Genomic DNA, 25,425 nt, shown 5'->3' on the forward strand with positions numbered 1-25,425 from the left:
CTCCAAGACATCTAAATTTTTGGAAAGTTCAAGCTTTGGGAATGGGGGATTATCCTAGAATATAAAGGACCGCACTCCTAAAATTTAGGAGAGTTGCTATGTTTGGCCCGACTCCGATGGAAATTCCGTTCGTGTCATTACATCTGGAATTGAGCAGATACCAAGAGCTGGAAAAGTGCCTATGACAGAATGTCTACCAGTTGGGATATTTTTAGAGATAAAGTTTATGGAAGGACCCGTCTCTTAGATTGGGACATGTGGCAAGAAAGTGGACCAAAGTGAGACAAGTGGCCTCACACTTGTCACTTAAGCTTTTGTGTGGCTCTCCACTTGCCAGCATAGCCTTCTCTTTCCATTTTCACACATGGGAGCCCCAAATCTATAAATCGGAGCCCTCTCTCTTCATTAATTGAGGCTCTCTTGCCGCACACTAGCCTCTACCACCGTTATAGGCTGCCCTAATGATTGCTACTCTCTTTCTCTCTCCCTTGAAGGCCACCCATGAAGAATACCAGCTGTTGGGGACTGTTTTGGAGGCTTCCATCACAAAGAAATATTGAAGGCAAGGGTATTTAATTTTTTTATTATGATTTCTAGTCCTTGTACTTCCTGTACCTATTGTACCAGCCACTGTATCGACTGTACCAGCCCTTGTACATGTTGTACCTACTGTACTAGCCACTGTACCTATTGTACCAACCATTGTACTTGCTGTACCGGCTGAATGGAGAGCTGAACCTGTTGTACCAGCTCTATTGCATGAAGACCCGTGGTTTTTGGGGAAGAATCAGTACCCACACGGAGGTATATGGATTATATTCTTGGCTTGGCATTTCTACAGCCTGTGTTCTGGCTTGGTAGCCTCGTGTTGGTGTAACTTGGTTGAATACAATGCTAATCAATACACTTAAATACACTAAGATTTGATGGACACTTGTTCAAATACAAGAAGTAGAGACACACAATGAGCCGGAACGGCCGACCCCTTCCGCAAATAAAGTATATTGATCTTGGGAGAATCAAGTACATAGTATCATGGGCATTTCTGACCAGATTTCCATACCAATGCATACGAAAACAGTATTGCAAACAAGTGGTTGTCGATGTAGACTTGCAACCCACACTACCCTCTCAAGTGCCCATGTTCCCTACCATCTGCTCTCTATTGTTCTACCAACACATGGTAGCAACAATCTGCAAGAGAGCACGTAAGACAAGAGAACACTACACAGGGTATGTGATCTTGTAATCCGGTTCCTCCCTCCTGCTACTTGCTCCCATATTTAAGCATAAAAGCTTACCAATAGCAAGTAGAGTCGATGACAATGGAAGTCTTCGCGATGGAAGTCCTTGGAGTGTTGAGATCTTTGATTTGTCGCCTTTCTTCGCGACAAAAGTCTTCAAGAGGATGAAGGGGAACCTTGGGAAAGCTTCCCCTATGGTTCAACTTGAGAAAGGAGAGCTGAAATTAGGGTTTTCAGAAAAAATACCAGAAATTACAGCAGTAAAGAGAGTTGTTTTGCTAAATTTCAGTCATTGGGAGTGAGTAGGAGAGTGATTAGCATCTGGAAACACTCTAGGAAGCTTGGAAAACACCCTAGCAAGGGCTCTTTCTCATAAATGCCAAGAGATAGCTTTGCATCATGCAATCTACGACTCTCATAAGCCACGGCATGTCCCTCTTGATTTAGGACAGCTCCTATTCAATTTCCAGATGCATCACATTGCACACAAAAAGGCTTTTGCAAATCCGGAATGATCAACACTGGACCATGAGTAGTTGCATCTTTCAATTTGAGGAATGCATCTCTCTCTATATTAGTCCATTTGAACACGACCTTCTTTGTCAAATCATGTAAAGGAGAAGCAATCCATGCAAAGTGCTGAATGAACCTGCGGTAGTAAGAGCATAATCCAAGAAAACTACGGATCTCATGCACCGAACTCAATTCGGGCCAACTCCGAATTGCATCAATCTTTGCAAGATCCATCCGCACTCCATCTTTGGACACAATATGCCCAAGATAATGTATCTCTGACAAGAAGAACTCACTCTTCTTTGCATTTATGAAGAGTTTATGCTTATGGAGCTCTTCAAAAACAATAGCCAAATGAGCTATCATGTGAAGTGTTACCCTGCATATCCGGAACCATATGCACATTAGGCTTTGATGCGTTTGCATTATCACGCTTCTTCTTGTTTGGGCATGCCTTTGCAATATGCTCGGTGCTACCACAAGTAAAGCATTTCCCCTCACTCATATATTGCTTTTTTTGTTCCGGAGTGAGACCATAGTCTCTCAGTTTGAAGGGACGCTTCTTGGTAGTTTTATTTTGAGCCTTTGGACCATTTTTATCTTGGTTTTGGTCCTTTATAGGTGGCTGTCCATCATTTTGCAGGTTTTGGACAGCTCTCTTTGCCTTGAAATGAGGGCTTAGCCTTATTGGATCGACTCAATTTGAGTTCCAATTGCTCGGCGGCGGCGGCGGCGGCGGCTGCGATTAATTGGTGTAAGGTATGACCAGGATACATTTGTAGTCCCGCTTTGTACACGGGTTGCAATCCCGATTGAAACCTTCTCTTCCTTTCCGCCTCGGTGACATGCATAAATGGAGACACCTCCAAGAGCACTTTCCAAAACTTTTGTACATATGCATTTACTGATTCCCCCTCATTTTGCTATACCCAATCCCATTTCATTGTTATCTCATTCAATGCATTGGGAGGCAAGAACTGAGCATAGAACCTCTCCTTGAACTCTTCCCATGATCTAACAGGATTCGGTGAGAGCTTCTCTGTAAGCCATCAATGGGCAGCAGTGCCTTTCATGAACATGCTTACATGCCGGATCATGGATTTCTGAGTGAATCCTCATCACTGAAAGCAATATCAAACTGGGCAATAAAAGCAAGTGCCTTTGATCCATCATATTCCCCATGATATGTGTCAAACTTCACAAATTTGTCTCCGGCTTTGAAGTCACGAGACTTTGATGCATGTGTGTGTATCTCAACATGTTTTCCCCCATGCTTGTCCATTGGAACAGCCCCTGTGGCTGGTATTATTTTTAGACCAAAAGGTGATGCATAAGGCATAGATACATGTGCCCTGTAAGCATGAGGCATGGCTGGCCCCTCAACATGCATTGATACATTTTGAGTCATAACTTCTCCCTCACGAGCACACTCGAAGGGAGCACACTCGAAGGCATGAGTGGCATGAGAGATACGCGGAATACCTGCACGAACAGAAAATTGCAGCCCATGTTGCATGTGTTGTGCATGCACATTTTCAGCCGGCAATGGAATTTGACATACATTTTGACCACTGCCATAAACATTGTATCCTTCACAGGCTACTTAAGGTATTCCTGCATGGCGTGAGGTCACTGATTGTTCCTCTCGCATAGCATGGAGATTCATCCTCTTAGACATAAGTTCTTGTTCGGGCACTTGTGGGGAATTCCAAGACATGTGGGATGGTTGCCTTTTCTGCATAGGCATCCTCGGTACGAGCCAAGTCTGCACGTGCTGCATCCCTCGGTTGCATGTGCAACTCTTGAGTAATCATTGCCATTGCATGATCCATATAAGATTCAGCTTTCTTGGCCTTCAAACGGTCATGTACCAATGGATCCTAGCGGCAGTAGAGATTCAATTCTTCTTGTTGTGCATGGAGAAGAGCCTACATACAAGTAAGTTCAGCCCTCAAGACTATGGACTCTTCTTCCTGCATCTTCTCTTTACCACAGAGCGGCTGTCCCACATATTCATGTTCCCTATTGTACACCACATGAGTTTGCTCATCCTGTAAAGCATTGGAGGCATGCATTTCATTGTCCCTGCCTCTTGTATTAGCATCTCCAACATTCATTGTATGGCTGTCCATAATGTTGTAAGTGTAGAGATAGCTAGTATTCACGGTGATCGTCTCTCACGATAGACGTGAAAGAGAACCGTATGCTCTGATACCAATGTAACTTGGTTGAACACAATGCTAATAAATACACTTAAATACACTAAGATTTGATGAACACTTGTTCAAATACAAGAAGTAAATTGCTGAATTGACAAGAGACACACAATGAGCCGGAACGGCCGACCTCTCCCTCAGATAAAGTATATTGATCTTGGAAGAATCAAGTACATAGTATCATGGGCATTTCTGACTAGATTTCCATACCAATGCATAAGAAAACAGTATTGCAAACAAGTGGTTGTCGATGTAGACTTGCAACCCACACTACCCTCTCAAGTGCCCATGTTCCCTACCATCTGCTCTCTATTGTTCTACCAACACATGGTAGCAACAATCTGCAAGAGAGCACGTAGGACAAGAGAACACTACACAGGGTATGTGATCTTGTAATCCGGTTCCTCCCTCGTGTTACTTGCTCCCATATTTAAGCATAAAAGCTTACCAATAGCAAGTAGAGTCGATGACAGCGGAAGTCTTCGCGATGGAAGTCCTTGGAGTGTTGAGATCTTTGATTTGTCACCTTTCTTAACGACAAAAGTCTTCAACAGGATGAAGGGAACCTTGGGAAAGCTTCCCCTATGGTTCACCTTGAGAAAGGAGAGCTGAAATTAGGGTTTTCAGAAAAAATACCAGAAATTACAGCAATAAAGAGAGCTGTTTTTGCTGAATTTCAGTCATTGGGAGTGAGTAGGAGAGTGATTAGCATCCGGAAACACTCTAGGAAGCTTGGAAAACATCCTAGCAAGTTGGGTATGGCTATGGAGAGCTTGGAAATGGAGAGAAATGGTGGAAAAACAAAGTTTTCAGCCTCCAAAAATCTTCATGAAGAGAAAACACGAATTTTCTCTTAATAAGTAAGTGAATTGGGGTCCAATCAGGGTGAAGGGACATGGGGAGATACCCATTTATGAGTAAAAGGGGAGAATCAGGTCCTGGACATTGAGTCTTGTCCAGCTCGGGACTTCAGTGAGTGTGAACTTGAAAGCGGTCATAATTTATAAGTGACTTTTGGGCGCCCAAACTTTAATGAAGTGAGAACGCACTCACTTATAAATATTGGCTAAGTCCTAAGGGCTATTTGAGCCTAGATTGAGTAATACTTACCACCTGTTCACATGCCACGCAACCATGTCAGCAGATAGTTTCACACGCACGGTTCACGGGCGGGCGACCCCTAGCCCGGAACTACACATAGGTCATGCAGGCATGAAAACAGCATGCAATTTCATTTGCAAGCAAGCACATAAAGATACTATGCAATGCAGCATTGGTATGGACAATCCCCGTTCATGCGACTATACCAAAATAGATGTGCTCCAGGCAAGTACACGAGGTACCAGACCCAATGGAACACCAATCCACCAAGCATTTCCGGGCATGTACACGGAGGCACAAGTCCCAACCGAAAGCCAAGTCTACAGTATCACATGAGTGGCATCAATCCCCGGCATAAACAACTGCCATGGACACCAGTCCAATGTACATACATGATAAGAAAGCACGGGTGGACCAGTTGGGTGGCCAAATGGTGACAATTGGGTTGTGTTATGGCATTTGTATATGGATAATCCGGCATCTCCTGTGGGGAGAGTAAGGCCTTCAAAGCTTGTACATGATATTATTCTCCATGGGTAATAAAATACTTCAAAGGGGAGGGGGTGGGGGTGGGGTTAGCCCATTCGGGCCTATATGCGGTGTCACATGTGCAAGCTCCATTTTTAGCATTTGTGGATGTTTTGTCCAGCTTTTATGTTTTATGCAAAGTGATGATGGATATGTGTTAAGGCGTTGGCCATGTTTAAATGTTTTAATATGCATTGATGGTATCAACAAGTGTGTCAAGGGCTCCAGTCCCCCAGGCACCATTTGTTACAGTTTCACCAGGCAGCGTCTTCAGTTCTTGGGCTTTTTCATTCGGCAAGTCTTGACAATTTCTAGTCTTCGTCCTAAGGAGGACTCCATGGCAGTTGCTCTGTCAACCCCGATTGAGACCGCCGTTTGCTTTTCCTTCTCTGAAGCGGACCTTTAGCTCCTCGCTCTACAAATGTTGCATCTTTAGAGGCCTTCACTCTAGCATGCAAGGTTGTGGATAGACGCCGTGCATGCAGACAACTCAGAGATCTTTTGCACACGACTCTGATCGATGGGCCTACAAAGATCATAGACATTCATCCTCTCGAGCGGAGCCCGGTTGCACTGCGTACGGCCCAATCCTCTTTTGCACAGTGGCAGCATGACTTCGAGCTCGTCTCCGACCCACTGACATGCGTGTTGGGCTTTCCAGGGCTCATGAAGGAATACCTTTCTTTTCTCTTGGTGATCAGTGGAGCCATAGGGAGAGTGATGGAATCCCCCTCCACTGCTACCTCGTCTCTCACACGAGCGGTCGGGATTCCATCCCTTAGCATTTGTATCGCGTCGTCGGAGATAGTGCCTCATGTCATATGTATCCCATGCCTTCGGGGTGACCCCATCATTCTGCGAGTGGAGTACTCAAGCCTTCCGGTCCAGAGTTTCATTTGTAGACAGAAGGGCCACCTCGCCAGAGCTTGCCCTCGGCTCTAGTTCAAGAGACCACCTCCGGTGGTCCCCCCAACCCTCCTCCCCCCCTCGGTCCCCGTTTAGATCCTCACCAGGGGGTAGAGAGAGAGGCAAGCTCTCAAGAATTGGAGCACTAGGACCCGACCGTGGATGACCCTGTTGTCGGAGAGTGGTGGATGGTTGGCCCACGCCAGGGTTGTCAATCAACTACCAGAGCTGAGAGCCACCACCGCGCGCGCTAGGCTAGCAAAGTATAGGAGGATTCAGTTCTGTCAGAGAACCATTTTGAGCATTTATCATAGCACCCACCTATCGATGATGGGCCCCCTCAAGTCACGGAGAGGGTTCCTCCGGCCCCTCTGGTTTGGCGACCGCTTCCCCGCCGAGATTCCTCCTCCTGCTCTCAGTTTCCAGTGAGTCCACAGCTGGCCCCACTGAACCCCCGATGAGCCCCCTCCTACACCCTACTGCTCCGATGGATGAATTCCAGCCGCTTCTCCCTTCTCTCCTCTCTCCTCTCTCTGCCTCCCCACCCCCCTCTGCCCCCCCCCCTCCTCGCCTCCGACTCTTCCGGTAGCAGTTCCCTCTACCCTGTCCTCTTTCTCTGAGCCCGCACTTCCCCCCTCCCTCTGCCTCTCCAGGGCACCCCCCGCGCCCTCCAGCAACACCCAACCCGGACCGGAGGTAGTCGGCGTGCTCCGTTCATCGATTGATCCATAGATTCTTGGAGCGGTAGAGATGACCATCGTTGCTTCCCCAGTGAGGCCTTTCGTGCCACCGTCCCCTGTTGGGCCCCCAAGGATCTTGGGGTTGCATGTGGATTACAATTTCTTCCGATTTCTTTTGCTGGAAGGAAGGGACAAACATGCTTGAGGAGACGGTAGCCCCCATTTGGATATGTGTGGTGTTTCATCACTCCAGACCTTCTGCGCCAAAGAGTGGCACAATGATCTTCTCTTTCCCTTTGAGTGCAATCCCGGAGACGAAGTGGGACTAGGAGTCGGTGGCTGCCACCATCCAAGGGTAGATAGTTGAGCTTTCACACCATCTTCACAATCTTTGCATCACCGATGTGTCCTTTGCTAGGATGGAGCTTGGAGGCTCAGGCCATAGGGACCAAGACTGGAAGGTGGTGGCGTTTAGCCTAGAGGTGCTACTCTTTGTGTTCGTGCATATCTCAATTGTAGTATCCCAGTACCACTCCCCCCTTCTTACAGATACCTACATTGTGATCGATGGAGTTCAGAGTATGCCTACTCTCGTGCTTGAACAAAGTGGCGACACATTTGAGGACAGGATCTACGCCCACTTGATGCGCCTTCGTCCTAGGACTGATTGTGATTATTTCCCTTCTAAACTCACGCCCAGGACTCTTCAAGTGGAGGGCAGATCCGATAGTTCTGCCTCCCACAGAGATGGTCTCCCTCTTTCAATCCCTTGGGGATTTTAGGAGCCACACTTTTTGGTCTCCCTCTTTTGGTCCCTCAGGGGGGATGCAGAGAGGAGTTTATATTTCTGTCAATGAGGAGCCCTTGCCGGCAATGACAGGCTCAAGTGCATAGTCTCTGGGCGAGCACAGTGGGTTTTCGTTGCGATTGGAGAGGTTTGCGTGGACTTCCTCAATGTTTGTGCCCTGAACGCCGTAGCAAGTAGAGCTAGCTTATGGAGCTCAGTCCGTCATGCCTTTCCTCAAGCTGACTTTTGGTGCATGGGCGGAGACTTTAACATGATTGAGGCAGTAGTGGACAAACTCGGAGGAGGCATAGCCACAGTCGCAAGCGCAGAGTACTCTGCATGGGAGGAGTTGATCGTAGCACTCAGGAGGCAGGATCCTTGGCATCTTCCAGAGTTTGGGCGCAGCACTGGGAGCCTACTGCTCACCTTTTTTTAGGATCACCACCAGTCCCAACCTCTCTCGACTTGACAGGTTTTATGTGGATGAGTGCACTTGTGACTGTGGGGGCATGATCGACATCTTGGTGGGCACTACTTTTTGGATCACGCTCGGGTTATTCTGTCCTTAAAGGACCCCTATAGCAAGACGGGCACACAAGCTCAAGGATTCCAAACAGCCTTATACAAGCCCCCGAGATATGCAGCAGCATAGAGCAAATATGCACGGGTGTGGATTTTATTTCAGGCTCTGTTGAGTGCACCTTGGATTCTGGCCTTGGTGAGATCAACAACTTTTTGCAGAAGGCAGCTCAGAGTAGATTGGAAGGATTTCATGAGCAAGAGAGGAGTCTAAGGAGGGGTCTTGCTTCTCTTCAGTGGCTTCAGGAGAGTTTCCCCAATAGCCCTTGGATTGAGAGTTAGCTTGTTGCCACCCATGCGGAGATCAAATCCATCGAGGAGAGGAGGGTGGAGTACAGGTACCATGCCAAAGCTTCCTTTTAAATTCAGGTTGGCGACAAAGTCACAAGGGACTTCTTTGAGATTGCAGGCCCCCACAATAGGAGAGATGGTATTCACAGGTTGCGTGGCTAGGATGGAGCCATTGTTTCTGACCTCCCCCATGTGAGAGTCAACGCCAGTGATTTTTCCTAATCTCTCCTCACAGGTGCCCCATTATCCTCACAGGTGATGGACACACGCGAGAGGGTTTGGTAGCACTTGAAAGAGGCGGTCCCCCTTGCTCTTCGATCCTTCTTATTGACTCCCTTCACTGCAGAGGAGCTGGCATAGGCATTGACGGCTCTTCCTAGGGGCAAATGCTCGAGGGCAGACGGGCTTCCAGTTTCCTTCTTTCTTCACCACTGGGACCTCATGGAAGGCGTACTTCAAGCTGCCTTCAATGAGATTATGACCACATGCGCCATACTAGAGAGGCTCTCAGAGGGTTTGATATACTTGATTCCTAAGGAGGGTGGTGACAGGTTGGAGTTTTGGTGGTGGAGATCCATCACCCTGCTTGGGACTACCTACAAGATCTTGGTCAAGGCCATCAGCCGGAGACTTCAGCCTTTCCTCCCTAACTTTATCAGCCTTTCCTCCCTAACTTGATCAGCCTTTCCTCCCTAACTTGATCCACGACACTCAGACAAGTTTTGTTTAGGATCAAAGCATTCTAGACAACATCTTCGCCTTCTGGGAGGCGATTGCTTTAGCCAAGATGCGGCAACAGAACCTCATAGTGCTACTCCTAGACTTTGAGAAAGCTTATGATAGGGTGGATTGGAGCTTTCTAGAGGGCACAATGAGCCGGATGGGGTTCCCCATGGAGTGGATCTATGGGGTTTCATGAATTTACTCAGCCTATTACAGCGAGGTTCTCATTTAGGGAGCCCGTGGTGGCGACAAATTCCCCCTTTCCCACTCGGTCCAACAAGGCTGTCCTCTGGCACCTTATCTTTTCCTATTCGTTGCCGAGGCCATGAGCAGTTTTCTCTCAACCCAGCAGACGAGACTCCAGGGATTGCGTCTCCTCCTTCGTACTCAAGAGCTGCTGGACTTAAGAGTTTGCATATGACACTGCAGCTTACCTATCAGGAGATTTGGGGAATCTCTATAGATTCGCTGAGGCGATCGAGATCTTTTGTCATGCGTCAGGAGCACAGAACAACTGGCACAAGTGCTTTTTGGGTAGGCTCTGCACTTGCCCTGACTTGGCGTCCAGTTGAGACTTTATAGTGGATCCTGAGTTGCACTCCAGTTCGATATCTCGGACAACAGGTGGGCATTGACATCTCTCCGGAGCATCAACTCATCCCTCTTCTTCTTCTCAGCATTCAGAAGAAGCTTTTGTACTAGAGTTTTGCGAGGCTCTCCCTAGCTAGTAGAGTGGTGGTGGCAAACCAGGTCCTTGCCACCACCATGTGGTACATTACTTCTTGCTGGGCCTTCTCCCGAGCATGTATTGGCCAGGTGCAATGGTTGATGCAGAACTTATGGGCCGACAATGAGACGGGAGGCTTGCGAGGGCCAAGGTGACATGGAGAGTGATCATTTAGCCAGGACGTAGAGGGGAGCTAGGCATCATTGACCCTGCTATTCAAAGCCGCGCCTTGCTAGGCAAGTTGTTGTCAGAGGACTCCTTCCCAGTGGTGAGCCTTGGAAGGACTTCCTCTTGGCCCGGATTTTAGCCCACACCCCGAGTCTAGGAAGCCCTTGGCCGTAAAGTACGAGATGGATCTTCACAGAGATGCTGGCCCGTGGATTTAGGCGAGCTTTTGAGGGCAGATTTACAGCGAGTTTACTTCGAGATTGGGATCACCGCAGGCCAGCGCTTAGGTAGATAGCTCCGGTAGCTTCAGAGGAGCGTCTTCGCGGCAGCCATCAGTCGAGAATCCCCTGATCCGTTTATCCAATGGCCATATGTTGGGGGCCTCATGTATCATGGGGTGCATTGAGCATAGGACCTACCAAGTCCCTTGGATATTGGCTTGCACACAGGCAATTACCCTTGGAGGTCGAGGAGAGAGACCTGACAAGGATCCGGGGTAGAGACAAGCTCAGCATCGACATCGACTATGCTATTCCTCAGGAGTGGATGACTCCTATCCCACTAGGCATGTTTACCAAGCATGATATTCAAAGACAACTTAAAGAAAGCAAGCATCGTCCTCTAGTAACCCAACAAATTTTCTAGTGGTAGGAGAGGGACGAAATCTTTAAACGTTGTTGTTTCGTTCATAATCGCTTCTTTAAACTTTGCAGTTCTTTTTTTTTTTTCCAGAAAGGAGACTTCTATTAGGTGTGAAAAATTTCACAAAATGGAGATTTCGCACCAAGCAAGGTGGAGATCTCAACCAATCAGGAGCCCTGTGCTGCCAATAGGGTCCCGGATGAGAGGATGTGAAAAAGATACCAATGTTCCACTCTCTCATAAACTGGACGCGCTTCCTTTCCGCAGCCCTTGAAGATCCCTGGATTCTGGCCAAGAAGCCCTCAATAAGGTCCTGCACATCACATCTCTCCGACTGCCGTCTATCCTGTACAGAAAAAAAGACCGATACATCATCCTTCCTAGGCAAGGAGATACCCATAACCTGAAGAGGAACACCTGTCCCACAGAAAGCCCCAAACCAAGAATGATGATGACCTTCCAAAAAAGATCCAGTAATCCAGTGGTTGGTAATGGCTGCATCAATCTGTGCAATCCTCCGACTAGAGCCTCTGAAGTGCTACGTGAAATCCAATCTCTACACCTCGGTAAGGCTCTGAAACCTCCTTCAAGCTATCACTGTGGGGCATAGGGTCTCCCAGCCAGCCGAGAGAATATGCATAGCTGCCCCAAGAGGCCTTCCATGCACATCTAAGATCAAATCATTCCACAGAATGGGCTGCTTGTTAGCTTCCTCCGTTGAACGCGGGGGAATGTGTACCAAAAAACTCCTCAAGCAGTCCCAGGCCCGTAGGAGGGACCTAACCAGGGGGACGAAGGGGAGCGGTGAACTGCATCTGAAAAAATAAAGCGTGAGCTGAGAGTCCAGTCACCTCCGCGAACAAGGACACACTGTGTGATCTGCTGCATGAGAAAGTCCTTCCACGGCTCAGTGCCTGGAAGAAAAACAACAAGCTTACAGAGCAAAGCCTTACTTTGCACCTCGGGGTCAATGATATTCAATCCCCCTTCCTGCTTAGGCCTGATAATGGTTTCCCAAACAACTCTGGCCCTAGTGTGTGCATTTCCATCAAGCCCTGACCAAAGAAAGTTCCGAATAAGGCGATGAAGCTGGCCAATGTAGCCCTTATGAAAAATCCAGCAATAAACCAAGTTGTGGCTAGCAAAACTTGGTTAACCACCAAAGCTCTAGAGGCCAAGTCGAGCTTCCTCCTACTCCAGTGATGAAAATTGCTTTTAATGCTTAAGAGCATTGGAGCAAACTGTTGTGCAAGGGAGATTTCAACGCCCACCTGACAACCAAGGTATCTGGCAGAGCATCCTCTCTCAATCCAAGTAAAACCAACATCTGTACCCCATTCTGCAAGAGGAGAATCACTGATCCAAAAACCAACTGATTTATGCCAATTGATAATAGCTCTTTGCAGTTCTTTCACACACAGACATGTAGTTGTTGATGTAGTCTTCTTGTGGAAGAGAATCTTCTTCAACATCAACTAATATTGGGTTCTGACAAGTCCCTGCCTCGTGTTCGTCACTGTCATGATCACTGCCATGGTTTTCTTCTACTTCAATATTGTTTGATTGAAATATCTTCTTGCAAGCATGTCCACGTAAAAGATACTCTGAATGTCAGTGCATTGGGTCAAGTGTGGGATTTTCATCACTTCCCAAATTGATGTAGGTCGTTTTCTATCCATACCATTACCTGTTTTAGGTATAATCCATGATGTGGCATGATAATATTTTCCCATGTGTATCATTCGAAGCAGAGTATTTTCCATTGTGGCGCCAAACTTGTTGGGTATGTAATTCTCCATAAACACATATGCATGCTGGAACAGATTGACTGGTGACAGGCACACCTTATTCTTCAGATCTCCTTGACCGTACAGGGCATACATTTGGCAGCCACAAGTTATTTCTTGGGACGAAATAGAGAGAAGTGGTTTAAGGAATTCTCCTCCATCCACAAGGCTCTCAGCAAGGGGCCACTACTCAAGCCTATACCTCTTCAGAAATTGGTCAATTTGACAATTTTTTCAATTCAATTTCTAAAATTGAAGAGACAGAGAAAGAGAGAGAGTGATTTAAGGAATTGTCCTCCCTCCAGAAGGCTCCCGGGAAGGGGCCACTGCTGAAGCCTACACCGAGATGGATACATGAAGGCTCCCATACCGTCATCAACAAAGGTAGTTCCCCAAGCGGTGGTACCCGGAGCAGGCCTTGCACCCAATACAGACGTGGATTCTTTTTTCTTTTTTCTTTTTTTTTTTTTGGAAAAACGATCCTTCTATTAGTTAATGAGAAAACGCCATAAGGCTACAAAGCTCACCTCACAAGGAGGGATAATAAACACAGTGAACACTGGAGCTCCACCCCCGTGGCTGGCCGCTCTCTGGGGGGGGGGGCTACCTAGTAGTACATGCGGGAGGTGAGAAGAGCCAAACTGGAGGCCTGTAGTGCCAAGTGACATCCTCGCCCCTCGCGATGAGGAAAGGGCCAGGCTGCCAAGTGCGGAGGAACGCCTTGCGGCGATCTCTCATGCGATCCGAGTCGCCCTGAAGTTTCCCCCAGTGTCCTCTCAAGGTGTGAATGATGTCCACCCAGAGGGCCTGTATGACCTCCGCCGGTGGAGTCGCCTGGCGGTCTATGGCCTCCCTGCATCGGGCTCTCCATATGTGCCAAGCCGTCATGCTGCTGATCATCTCCCATTTGTGCCCGTCCCCCTCGTGGGAGACTGCCGAAGAGAAGTCTGGCGTCGGAACCACCGCCATCGCCCTGTCAGAGACCTGGATGGTCACACTACCAGGGACGTCCTCGTATCCAAGGCCCGGGCCGCTGTCCGTGGCCCAAGCCACCGCACCCCACGTCACCATCATCTCACCTGGCGAGCCTACAAAAACCATCCTGAGAGCGCGCTGCCAGACCTGCTGTGCCTGTGGGCAATCCCATAAGCAGTGCCGCTGCGACTCCTGTGCATGGCCGCACCGAGGGCAGGACGCTGGGTGTCTGCCAAAAGCTAGCCAAGCCCCCACAACCAGTCCTCTATGCGCTGTAAGCCAGAGAAAAAGCGTCACCTTCCGGGGCCGGAAGCTGGCCCAAAGGCGCTGCCAGAAGTCCCTAAGGAAGGCAGGGGAGAGCCCCTGTCGCCGCCAATGCTCGGCCGCCGCCGGGGTGCCCGCTATCCTGTGCCTCTGGATCCGCCGCCCCAGCCTCGCTGTGTACTGAAAAAAGGGGGTGCCTGGGCTGGTAGGGGCCGAGTAGGGATCTCGCCAAAGCCACTCGCCTGGACCCCACTGAAGGCGAATAAGAGGCCTGCTGTCCCAAGCCCATAATCTCCAAGAATAGTCCTCCCCTATCGAGGCCGGTGAGGGGTTTACATGCCACTGTCTCTGATGAAAGCCGACCACCCACACCCTCTGGAAGATACAACCCTGGAACTCATCCAAATCTAGTCGAGTCCTCTGAAGCTGGCCTCCCTCTCCCACCTCGAAGGTGAGTGCGGCGACTCTCTCTGCTGAGCCGCAGACCGCTAGAAGGATCTCATGCCGAGTAAAGACGCCCATCCACTGTGGAGGTGGAGGGTCCTGTACTAGAGTCCGCCACTCCCGGGGGATGGCCGCCTCAATGTCCTGCCTCATCAACTCTCTGCCCCTCATCCCGCTGAGTCTCCTCTCCTGAACCTCTAGAGGCAGCTGCTGAAAACATATCCAGTCGTCTAGGGACTGGGCTGGGCCGGAGCTCAACGGGCCCCACGACACGTGAGATCGCGATCCAACCATATGACCACTGGGAAGTCGGATCAAGGGGTTCCAAATCAATGGCTGCCTCAGGCGCTCCTCATCGGTGCCCGGGGGAGTCTGGAAGAGTGACGGCCTCAGATGCTCCCAGGCCCTCAGAAGGCTAGCTGCAAAACGCTCCTCGAAGCCAAGGCCCACTCCTCTGGATCGCTGCTCTGTAAAGATCCACCTGATGCTGGGGGTCCAGGGGCCGCTAAGAGAAGGAGTGCGGCTGAGAATCCTGGAAACAAGAAACTCCTTCCACGGCTCAGCGCCTGGTAGGAGGCCACGAACCACCAACTTGCCAAGCAAAGCTCGGCTCTGACAAATAGGATCAACTATGCCCAGGCCGCCTCTCTCCCTCGGCTGAGTGATCACAGCCCATGCCACCTTGGCCTTGGCGGGCCGCCCGTCGCCACCGGACCAAAGAAAGTTCCTGATGAGCCTCTGCACCTGGCCAATGCACCCCCGAGAGAAGGCCCAGCAAGAAGTGATGTACCACATGGTAGCAAGCAGAACCTGGTTGGCCACAACCACTTGGCCAGCCAGGGATAAACGAGCGGTACTCCAATACAGAAGCTTTTTCCGAATGCTCAGAAGAAGGGGGGCTATCTGCTGCTCCGGAGATATGTCAATGGCCACATAGCATCCCAAATAGCGCACTGTAGTGCCGGGGGGGAGCCACTGAAACCCATCAACTGGCCTCCAAGTCGGGGGAGGCACATAACTGACCCACAACCCACACGACTTGTGCCAGTTGATCAAAGCGCCCGAAGCTCTGCAAAACCTGTCCATGGCTGAGGCGAAGCGGCGGAGGTTCTCCTCCCCTCCCTGAAGATAGACAACAGTGTCATCCGCAAACTCCGAGTCTAGGAGCTCCTCCGAGGTGCGGATGGGGAGCTGGAGGCCCCGCAAATCCTGTGCCGTCAAGAAAGTGCTCATGACCTCCGCCACAAAAAGAAAAAGAAAGGGCGCCAAGGGGCACCCCTGCGGCACCGAGAGCGAGAGCTGGAACCTCTCTCCGCGCACGCCCTGTATCAGCACCTGGCTATGAGCCGATGTGTAGAGTGCAGAGACCCCACGGATCCACTGAGGGGGGAAGCCCATCCTCTCCATAGTGCCTTCCAAGAAGGCCCAGTCCACCCGATCATATGCCTTCTCGAAGTCGAGAAGGAGCACTACCAGATCCTCCTGCCGAAATCTAGCCAAAGCCGTAGCCTCCCAGAAAGAGAAGATGTTATCCAGGATTCTCCTATCCTGGATGAAGCCTGTCTGCGTGGAGTGGATGATGTCCGGAAGGTGAGGCTGAAGCCGCCTGCTGATCGCCTTAGCTAGGACCTTGTAGGCCGTGCCTAGCAAGGTGATCGGTCTCCACTGTCTAATCTCCAATCTGTCTCCTCCCTCTTTGGGGATCAAGTGAATCAACCCCTCTGCCATGCTGTCCGGCATGTCTCCCGACTCCATGATCTCTTGGACTGCCAATCTGAAACCCCTATGCAAGAGACCCCAGTACCTCTGGAAGAAAGCCATTGAGAGACCGTCCTCTCCTGGGCATTTGCCCCGAGGAAGTGCTTGAAGAGCCGCCTCCAGTTCCGTATCCGAGAAGGGGGAGAGAAGGGAGTGCTGCAAATGGGCCGGCACAACCGGTCTCGTGAAGCTCCAGACTGCCTCCTTAGCCTCTCTCACCCTGTCATCTGCTGGCTCAGCAGAGAGCAGATCCCTGTAAAAATCTGTGGCGATCGCCCGAACCCTGGGGGATCCACCACTACCTGGCCTTCAGCCTGTCGAAGACGCCTGAGACCCTCTCGTCTGAAGCGAGGCCCTGTCGCCTCAAAGAAATCTCGAGTCACTCTGTCTCCAGCCTGTGTCCTAAAAGAAGCCGGAGCATGGAATCGAAACTCCACCCTCCTCTCCTCGATGGATCTGATCTTTGTGCGAGCTGACTCCATCTGCTCTGAAATCCAAGGGCTCGTAGGATCCCTCTCCTGAAGTCTCTGAAGGGAAGCTAGACTCCTCCGCAGGCTCCTCTCCTGCTCTTTGAAAGCCTCCAGACGGTCCAGGACAGCCTGTCTGAGCATCCTACTGATCTCCTGCAAACCCCTGTCAAGATCGCTGGCTGCCGATCCTCTCTTGAACTGAAGCTCCTGCCAGACCTGCTCAACTCTGGTCGCAATCTCAGGCTCCTCTATGAGACAATCTGGAATCCGGACGCTGTGGCCTCGCTCTCCTCTCGTAGGGTCCTCGATCTGGAGAAGCACTGGAAAGTGGTCTGAAAACGAGGAGCTTGCAAGTATACCCACAGTGCCACCTCTATCGCAAGCCCACTCATCAATGTAAAACCTATCGATGCGGGAAAGGTTAACTCCTGTGGCCCGTCTATCCGAGCGCGAGAAAGATAAACTCCCCTGCAACCTGCCAAACTCCGAGAGAGTCCACGGATCCTGGCCTCTCACCTGCAGCACTAGTTCCTCCCAGGCAGCGAGCTCCGGCCCATGAATGGTCTCCTGGCTGCCCCCCATCCTGTCCTCTGCATCCTCCAACATGTTGCAATCCCCCCCTAGGCACCAATGGTCTGCCATGGGGAGGGACTGCCTAATGGTGCTCCAGAACTCAGCTCTCCCGGTCGCCCCATTAGGGGCGTAGAAGTTGAGGAAGCCAATGCGGTCTTCCCCAACCCGAAGGATGATCCACTGCGCTCGACCCTGGACCAGAGTGCCAGAATCCACAACCTCGGATAGAAGTTGCTCGTTGACTGAGATGCATACTCCACCCTGGTTCCCCTGGGAGCCATATGCCGGTGACCAAAAAGTGTGACTCCTGCCTGGCAAGATCTTCCCGCAGGTGCGGGTACGCCAGGCAGAAAGGTGGTGCTCCTGGATGAAAAGGATATCTATGGGTCCTCTAACGAGAGCCCTCTGGATCTCCTGGCGAAGTCTGCCCCGACCAATGTAGCAGCGAGGTCCACCAAGACCCTGGATGAATACAGACGTGGATTCGTGGGGATGGAATTAGCAGGGTAGCTGATGGGATTGGGAATTTCGAGCAAGGCAGAGTCCTTGTGACCACTACAATGCCATTGGTTTGGTTTGGTTTGCTTTCATTACCAAGTGTATGTGAAAATATGGCATTTTGATGCCCTCAAAGCTTGTACCTAAATACACATCATTATCAAGGGGGGAGTCGACCTATTCCGTCCCTTTCGGTTTTGGTGTTGTGCCTTTTAAATAAGTAACATAGAGTCCAAAAAAAGAATGACACACCACAGTATAGCAAGGATTTTAAAAAATTTAATCACACAATGACATGTACAGCGATGTACAACCTGGCATCCGAAGGAAGGATACGAATCTCGAACAACCAAAACAAAGAACAGCAGCGCACTGAAAACCACGACCATTGGAAAATGTCGAGGAGGACGTCTCCAGAAAGACAGGCACCTGAAGAAGCACGTCGCGTGAACGCTGTCCAAAAGAAGTGAAGAACCACGCTCATATGAAGAAAAGCCAATGACACAACGACATGCAGAGCGATGTAGAAGGTTGCCTTTCAAAAGCACGAACAATGGAAAATATCAAGAACCACGACATCTCTGCAAACACAGGCATCTGCAGAAGAACGTGGCGCAAACAGCTAAGGAAGACCGACCCCCCCCCCCCGCCCCCTGGAAGCAGTCCAGAAGCAGACATGTCCAGGAAGACAGACAACTGCGCAAGAGCACGACACCTCCAGAAGATGGTAGTGCCCAGAAACGCAGATGCCTTGTCGAGGACATGTCAAGGCATGTGAACACAAAGCACTCAAGAAATTTAAAAGCACGAGGAGCGGGAAATATCCAGAATCACCACGTCTCCACAAACATGGGAAACTGCACAAACACGCCGCACGAACAGCCAAGGAAGATCACGCGCCCGGAAGCGGTCCCGAAGCAGAACATGTCCACAAAAACAGAAAACCGCCCAAGAACACAACACCTCCACAAGACGGCAGTGCCCAGAAACGCAGATACTTCCTCGACCAGTTGTCGAGGCATGCGAACAGAAGAGCACTTAAGAAATTTAAACCACGTGTCCACACATGCGCACATCATAACAAATTAATAAATTAATCGACAAAAACATTTTAGGTCCTGATTTTGTCTTGTCTTATTTGTATTAATAGTTTAACTGGAATCAAGATCTGTGCTCAACCTTGTACAGGGGAGTTACACCTAGATCTCTGAAGGGACTGCACGCAATCCTTGACCACTCCACGTGTACGAGGAGCTAGCGGGTCGGTCGTTGCCCGGCTAGCTGGATTATCCTGCCCAAGGTCTGTTTCCTCTCTAATGTTGCGTGGTAAGTAGAGGTCCAGACTTCTCTGGTCCCAGAAGAGCATCTACTGCTTGAGAGGGCCAGATCCCTCTTTGAAAAGACAATGAAATCTCCCTCGTATCTCTTAATACACTGGGCATTGGAATAGGCAGTGCTCCTGAATCTCTACCTCCCTGGTTATGCATATTCTGCATATCGTCGCCTATTGTGGTATGCCCTCTACACTCCTAATTTCTATCCAAAGGTGGTCTATATGGCAATTTTCATAGCATGGTATGTGTCCATATGTATCCAGGTTTCTTAATGAAACTATGTGCAAGGGGGGGGAGAGAGAGGGAGAGGGGAGGGGGGGGAGGCTGTGTGCTGTTGTTTTAGTAATGCAATGCTTGTGAGACACTTTCTCAGCTGACCTATGGCAATTTTCATAGCATGGTATGTGTCTATATGTATCCAGGTTTCTTAATGAAACTATGTGCAGGGGGGGGAGAGAGAGGGAGAGGGGAGGGGGGGGAGGCTGTGTGCTGTTGTTTTAGTAATGCAATGCTTGTGAGACACTTTCTTCCAAGAATTGATGGAAGTCGAGGCCACTCGGAATTTCACCAAACACTGTAAAGAAAGTGATGAAGCATTTGTACTATGCAGTGGTGGCCTCGACTTCCAAGAATTGATGGAAGTCGAGGCCACTCGGAATTTCACCAAACACTGTAAAGAAAGTGATGAAGCATTTGTACTATGCGTTTGTATGGATGAAAATACACTTGAAATGTTTCCACCTTTTTAGATTAATGGGGTGATCACAGTCAGTCCATATATTTGAACTCCATACCGATGTGCAGGTTTTTAGAAGGGGATTTATGGTGGTCGGTCATGCAGTGCTGGCTTCAGCTCTCATCTATCAGGTGTCTATTTTGCAATAATGTCACCCGTTAATGCATGTTTTGGTTTTGCTAGACTGGAGTCACTGATGTCATTTGGGTATTTTCTTAGAGTAGTTGCATATCAAGGCACGATATAGATTGTATTAGGAAGTGTATGTGTGTGTTAATCTCTCCGGTGTGAGGAAAGAGTTATGGCAATAATCTGAGAAATTGCTCGTGCAGACATGGCTATTGGATACATCAAATTACACCAAGGTAAGCACCCATGGCATCTGAACACAGTGGGTTTCTTTTTAGGGGTCAAAAATTCATTTTTATATGTATGCATGATTGCAGGAAGCTATTGCAGCGTACTATAGGTTTATTTGGAATCTCTTCTATGCTGAATATGCATTGTTCCCTTTGATATAAGGTTCTTTTGGTTTATTACCTCAACGAAATGGAGCAGATTCTATTGTTATATTGTAATAGGATATCGGGTTTCCTTTTTTATCCTTTTAGAAGGAATTTTGATTCATCCTAGGAGGATTTCCGAACACATTGTCGGTGTGTATTAATTGCTCCAATGACTATCTAAGAAAAGGAATCATATGTGGACATGCTAACAGCTAATGTTATCTGGGGTTATGTTTCTTTCAACAAAGGGGACATGAGTGACTATATTCATCCTTTGGGTTATGACTCACCATCTTTCCAAAGGGTATGTAGTACGTGCACACTGGAAAGAGAGAGGTTACATCAAATATTTCTCTCTTCAACAAATTGAAAGAAAATGGAAGTAATGATGTATTGATGGTGGATCGAAGCATATGTATGCCATTACTAGTGGATGATTAAGAATATGTTGAGATGAGATTAAGCTAATCACACAAGCATGAAGAGGGTATGAATGAAAACACACGAGCTAATTTCTCATTCCCAAAGGTGCCTTTTTATAGGCCAAGAGTACATCCTTGAATATAGGGGAGGTGGCTTGATTTTAGGAGAGATAGAGAGGAATCTGGAGAGGTGGAGTGATTGTAGGAGAGGTGGAGTAAATGTAGGTGGGCATTGCCTTGATTTTTCTCCTTGATTCTCTTTAGAGGAGGGGTCCTTTTCACCTCTTTGGCTAGATTCTTGTGCCTTTTACAATGCTGAAGTTACATGGATAATAACCTTTGAACCTTGGGCTCTAATCTTGGCTTTATGTTTGGATTATTTCCAACACAAATAGCGTGGCTGAGAACACTAACAAGTTCATTTGTGTTGTCCTGATCAAGATTGTACTCCAGCACACATCTGTTTTGTTTCTCAATCTTTGGAGTCTTTGGGTAAAAGCATGGGTAGTTATGCTCTATGTCTCTCTATTAGCATGTGGGGCCATTGAACAAGAAAATACTTCTTGTGCATTCACATAGAGACAAAGAACATAATGCAAAGAGAGAAGCAATAATATTAAAACACTATTATCCCGTGCGCTTTGGTAACGAGCCTTGATGTAGATCCAGGTAGACATTGAGACAAAGGATGTCATGCACTACCAAGGGCACACAACACATTGAAAATATATCTTAATCAATGATCTCAATATAGCAGAGTAGGTGTTGAACTTACTTTTATATATTGTGCCTAGGGTTAGTGGTCTCCATGTCAACCATCCTATGACTTGTTTAGATGGGTTGAGTAGACCTCATCACTCGTTTGGAAGAATATTAAGCTTGAGATTGTAAGTCTTAGCATTGCTTCCAGGCATATCTAGGATTATCTAGTCTCTCATTTGAGCTCCATAACCCGAGGACTAGGTGCCCCCCAAAAGATCTTCTATTATCTTTCAAAGCAGTCTATTAGTCTGCACCCCTACTCTCTCATGCATCCTACTTGGCATAGAAGTGAATCTACATAAGCTGTCTCCTAACCATGCGCCTCCTTAGCACACTCATAATGAGGAGGTGGGGTGCATTTATTTTTTTTACTTTAAATATGTCATTCTCCTATCTTGGTGTAACTCTTGTTTATGAATATGTGCACCAAAGTGTTAATAGCCACAATCCAACAGATACTCTTTTTCCTTGAAGCATACTCCTTGCCATCTCCACAATTGTGTGGTTTTTGCATTTAATAACTCCATTTTGTTAAGGACCATGAGTAGTAGTCGAATTTCTTTTAATCTTGCGTTCCTTACAGTAGGCATTGAATTCACTTGATGTAAACTCTCCAGCTCGATCTATTCAAAACTTCTTCAGCTTTTTTCTTGGCTCATTCTTGACCTTCTTATGCTATACGTTAAACTTTCCAAAGGCATCTATCTTATCTTGAAGAAAATCAACCCATGTCTTTTTACTAAAGTCATTGACAGAAACAAAATGTAGGAAGAACTGCGTAGTGCAGTGGTAGGCATCTTACCACAAAGGTTAGCATATACAAGCTCTAGAGAAGACTTAGCTATGTTGGTGCTCTCTTGTGGAAAAGATAACATATGCTACTTGCTCATTACACGAGCTTCACATGCATGTGCGTTTAAGAAATGTTGGTAGGTGCTCCATAATCTCAAAACCTATGCATCTCGTTTAACACCACATGGTTTGGGTGTCTAAATCTCTCATGCCACAAGTAGAAAAAGAGCAACAATTCAAATAGATTATTGTGCTTGCTCCTACGTTGTTGGTATCCGAGATAAATGTCCCAACTCAATCAAAGTAAACTCTAAAGTCGCACTTTGTATAATGGTTGCAATGGAGAGCAAATATGGCTTGATATCTTATACATGAAGGGCATCTAGCTATCATTTTTGTATCATCATTGCTTGACACAAAAGAAATAGTACTTGTGTCCTTTCTTGAACATTTGTCATCATTTCCAATTACTATGAGGATGGAGGCTCTTATTGGTTATAGAGAAAAATAAAGGTCATATCAGGGAGGTTGAAAAAATCCCAATTTCTATTTTGCAAGATTAAAAAAAGAGGGCACGGTGAACTCTTTTAAACTTTTATCGAAACCAGCTCGTTGGCATATCATTGGAGAGTTCTTGAAGAGTAGGTTCTAAATCCATATTCTCCAACTACTTTGGATTTGGTATGTTGAAGATTCACCAAAAAATATAATGAAAACAAAATTCTCAAAGTAATGGGGTTTTTTCAGACTCTAATATGAATCACTACTTTGAAAATGATGAAATGATTGTTGTGCTACCTAGTGTAAGGAATGACAATCTCTGTATAATCTTGGATGGTGGTGTTGATATATCACTAGGAGGCTTGTGAAAGTCCACCAAGCACAAGCCTTGTGGTTAAGCTTGCATGGGAACATAGCCAAAGCCTTAGGTGTGGTATAAGATGCAAAGATTAAGACCTTCATGCTAAGTATCCACCACATATTCGTGATGATTGATTTTTAAACAATAGGGCCATCATACAAACCATGATCCTCAAAAGGCTTTACATGAGAGAAGTAACGCTGGTTCAAGATTGTGATTTATGATTGGCAAACCAATCATATTTACATATGCTGAAAGATAAGACTTTAAAACAGGGATCCCTTTTGAATAGTCATGTGTCGAGACGCCTGACCTATCAATAATCTACAAGCTATTGAAGAACGATATGTTTTTGCACAAATCTCTTTGATTGCCACAACGAGCTCATATTTTCTTCGACACTTTTATTGAACTTCTTTTTGTTGGTGGGCTTCAAGTGACATTCTTCTCATTGGCTTTCTTCTTTGTATACTTTTCTTTGATGTGTCCAAGTTTGTTGTAGTAGAATTTTTTTTCGTGGTCTTTCGTATCTTTTTTCCAATCAAAACCAGAGCCTTCTTGTTACCTTTCATTGTGCTGGTTGACCATAACTTTTTGATGCATCTCCATCTCTAGCAGCATAGTAGTAAACTCTTCAAAAGTTAAAGGAGGATTCTTGACTTGGTTGTTCAAAGAAGTAACCAAACCATCATGTTTTTGGAGCAAGATCTTGATGCACTTGCGTGCCATATCTTCACTTGATTTGCTAATCCCAAGTGTCACCATTTCCATATTCTTGATATCCTTCTAATCAATCAATGAGCCTCTTTAGTGGTGTTAGCTAAATGTTAGGGTTACTCTTGTCTAATTGATTCTCATATTGGTTCTATACAACTACCCATGTTGCTATACGCTAAATCAGACGAACTTTAGATGGTTTTCAACTAATCATCTTAGTATGATAGAGGTGGTTGTTGAACCTATCTATATATAGTATCCAAGGTTGGTGATATTGTAGGTTGACCACCTTGTGACTAGTTTAGATGGAGAGATAACCACAAAAGTATTACACCAAAAATGAGACTGTAGGTCTTGGTGTAGCTTTTAGATTTGAATACCCATTTGTGCCTTGCAACCTAAGGGCTACGTGTCCTCGAGTAGGTCTCCTTCTACCCTTGAGTGTGATATATCAATGTGGACTTATTAATCCTACTTGGCATTGATTTCCAACATGTTGGTCTCCTTCTACCCTTGAGTGTGATCTATCAATGTGGACTTATTAATCCTAGTTGGCATTGATTTCCAACACATTCCGTATTATTATGAGTGTAATTTTATTCCTAGATGTGGGCAGTGGGAGGTGGAGCCTTGGAAACATGTATAAGTGGTGATGCATAATGGGATATTATTTGATTTGTTCCTTACTGAAAAGTGCAAAGGTTTGCAATTCTTTGTGATTGATCTATACTCTATGTAGCACTCAATAGACTATTGCTACATTTTCTTATCTTAAGAAGAAAGAGACAAGCAAAGTCATTCAATATATCGAGTATGGTTGAGAAAGAATAGTTTTTTTGAGGCAATAATGCAATTTTGAAAGTTAGACAACATCTTTTAAAAGGTAGGCTTTCTTTGACTCAATCTCTCTCATGTCACATGATAGACGCATGTGTGGCAAGGTTCTTATAATTGTTCCTCCCTAACAATTCTTGTGTCACATTGTAAGCATTGATAACCCAGTGGCTTTTGTTACACTAGCATTTTGGATGAATCCCTTTGTGATGATACACAAAAAACAGTCTCTTAATTTTCAAACAATGTCTGCATGGGGGGGGGCTTGGTTTAATGTTCAAAGACTTATATGATGCGAGGCAAGCTTAACTACTCTTTTTACAAGTAGCAAGCAGCTTTATTGCCTTGAGCATAATAAAATGCCATTTAGAAAAGGGAAAATCATCTTTAAAAAGGAATATTATAAATCAAAGTATTTACATTGTGCTATTATGAAAGTGCATATGGTTTCGTAAGTTTTTGACACACACAAAATATATAGCTTAAGTATATGAGAAGCTTTGTTTAAATTCTACTCTATTAAATGACAAATTTACATCAAGTTGCACATTTAAAGATGATAATTACCAAATATAGATTTCTAAGT

General features: G+C 47.0%; 1 protein-coding gene across 1 annotated transcript in view; it reads left to right on the forward strand.

The window, feature by feature from the left end:
- The window catches only part of LOC147633641 (homogentisate prenyltransferase), a 66,515-nt gene extending 45,818 nt beyond the window's left edge, over nucleotides 1–20,697 (forward strand). The window contains exons 4-6 of the mRNA XM_086806787.1: nucleotides 20,013–20,075; nucleotides 20,277–20,309; nucleotides 20,391–20,697. Coding sequence (XP_086662913.1) covers nucleotides 20,013–20,075; nucleotides 20,277–20,309; nucleotides 20,391–20,465 — 171 coding nt within the window. The 3' untranslated portion in view covers nucleotides 20,466–20,697. The remainder of the gene's footprint in view (nucleotides 1–20,012; nucleotides 20,076–20,276; nucleotides 20,310–20,390) is intronic.
- Nucleotides 20,698–25,425: the final 4,728 nt, after the last annotated feature.

Source organism: Cibotium barometz, chromosome 12 (genome assembly GCF_041138505.1).
Source record: "Cibotium barometz isolate CiBa-2024 chromosome 12, ASM4113850v1, whole genome shotgun sequence".
Classification (NCBI taxonomy): domain Eukaryota; kingdom Viridiplantae; phylum Streptophyta; class Polypodiopsida; order Cyatheales; family Cibotiaceae; genus Cibotium; species Cibotium barometz.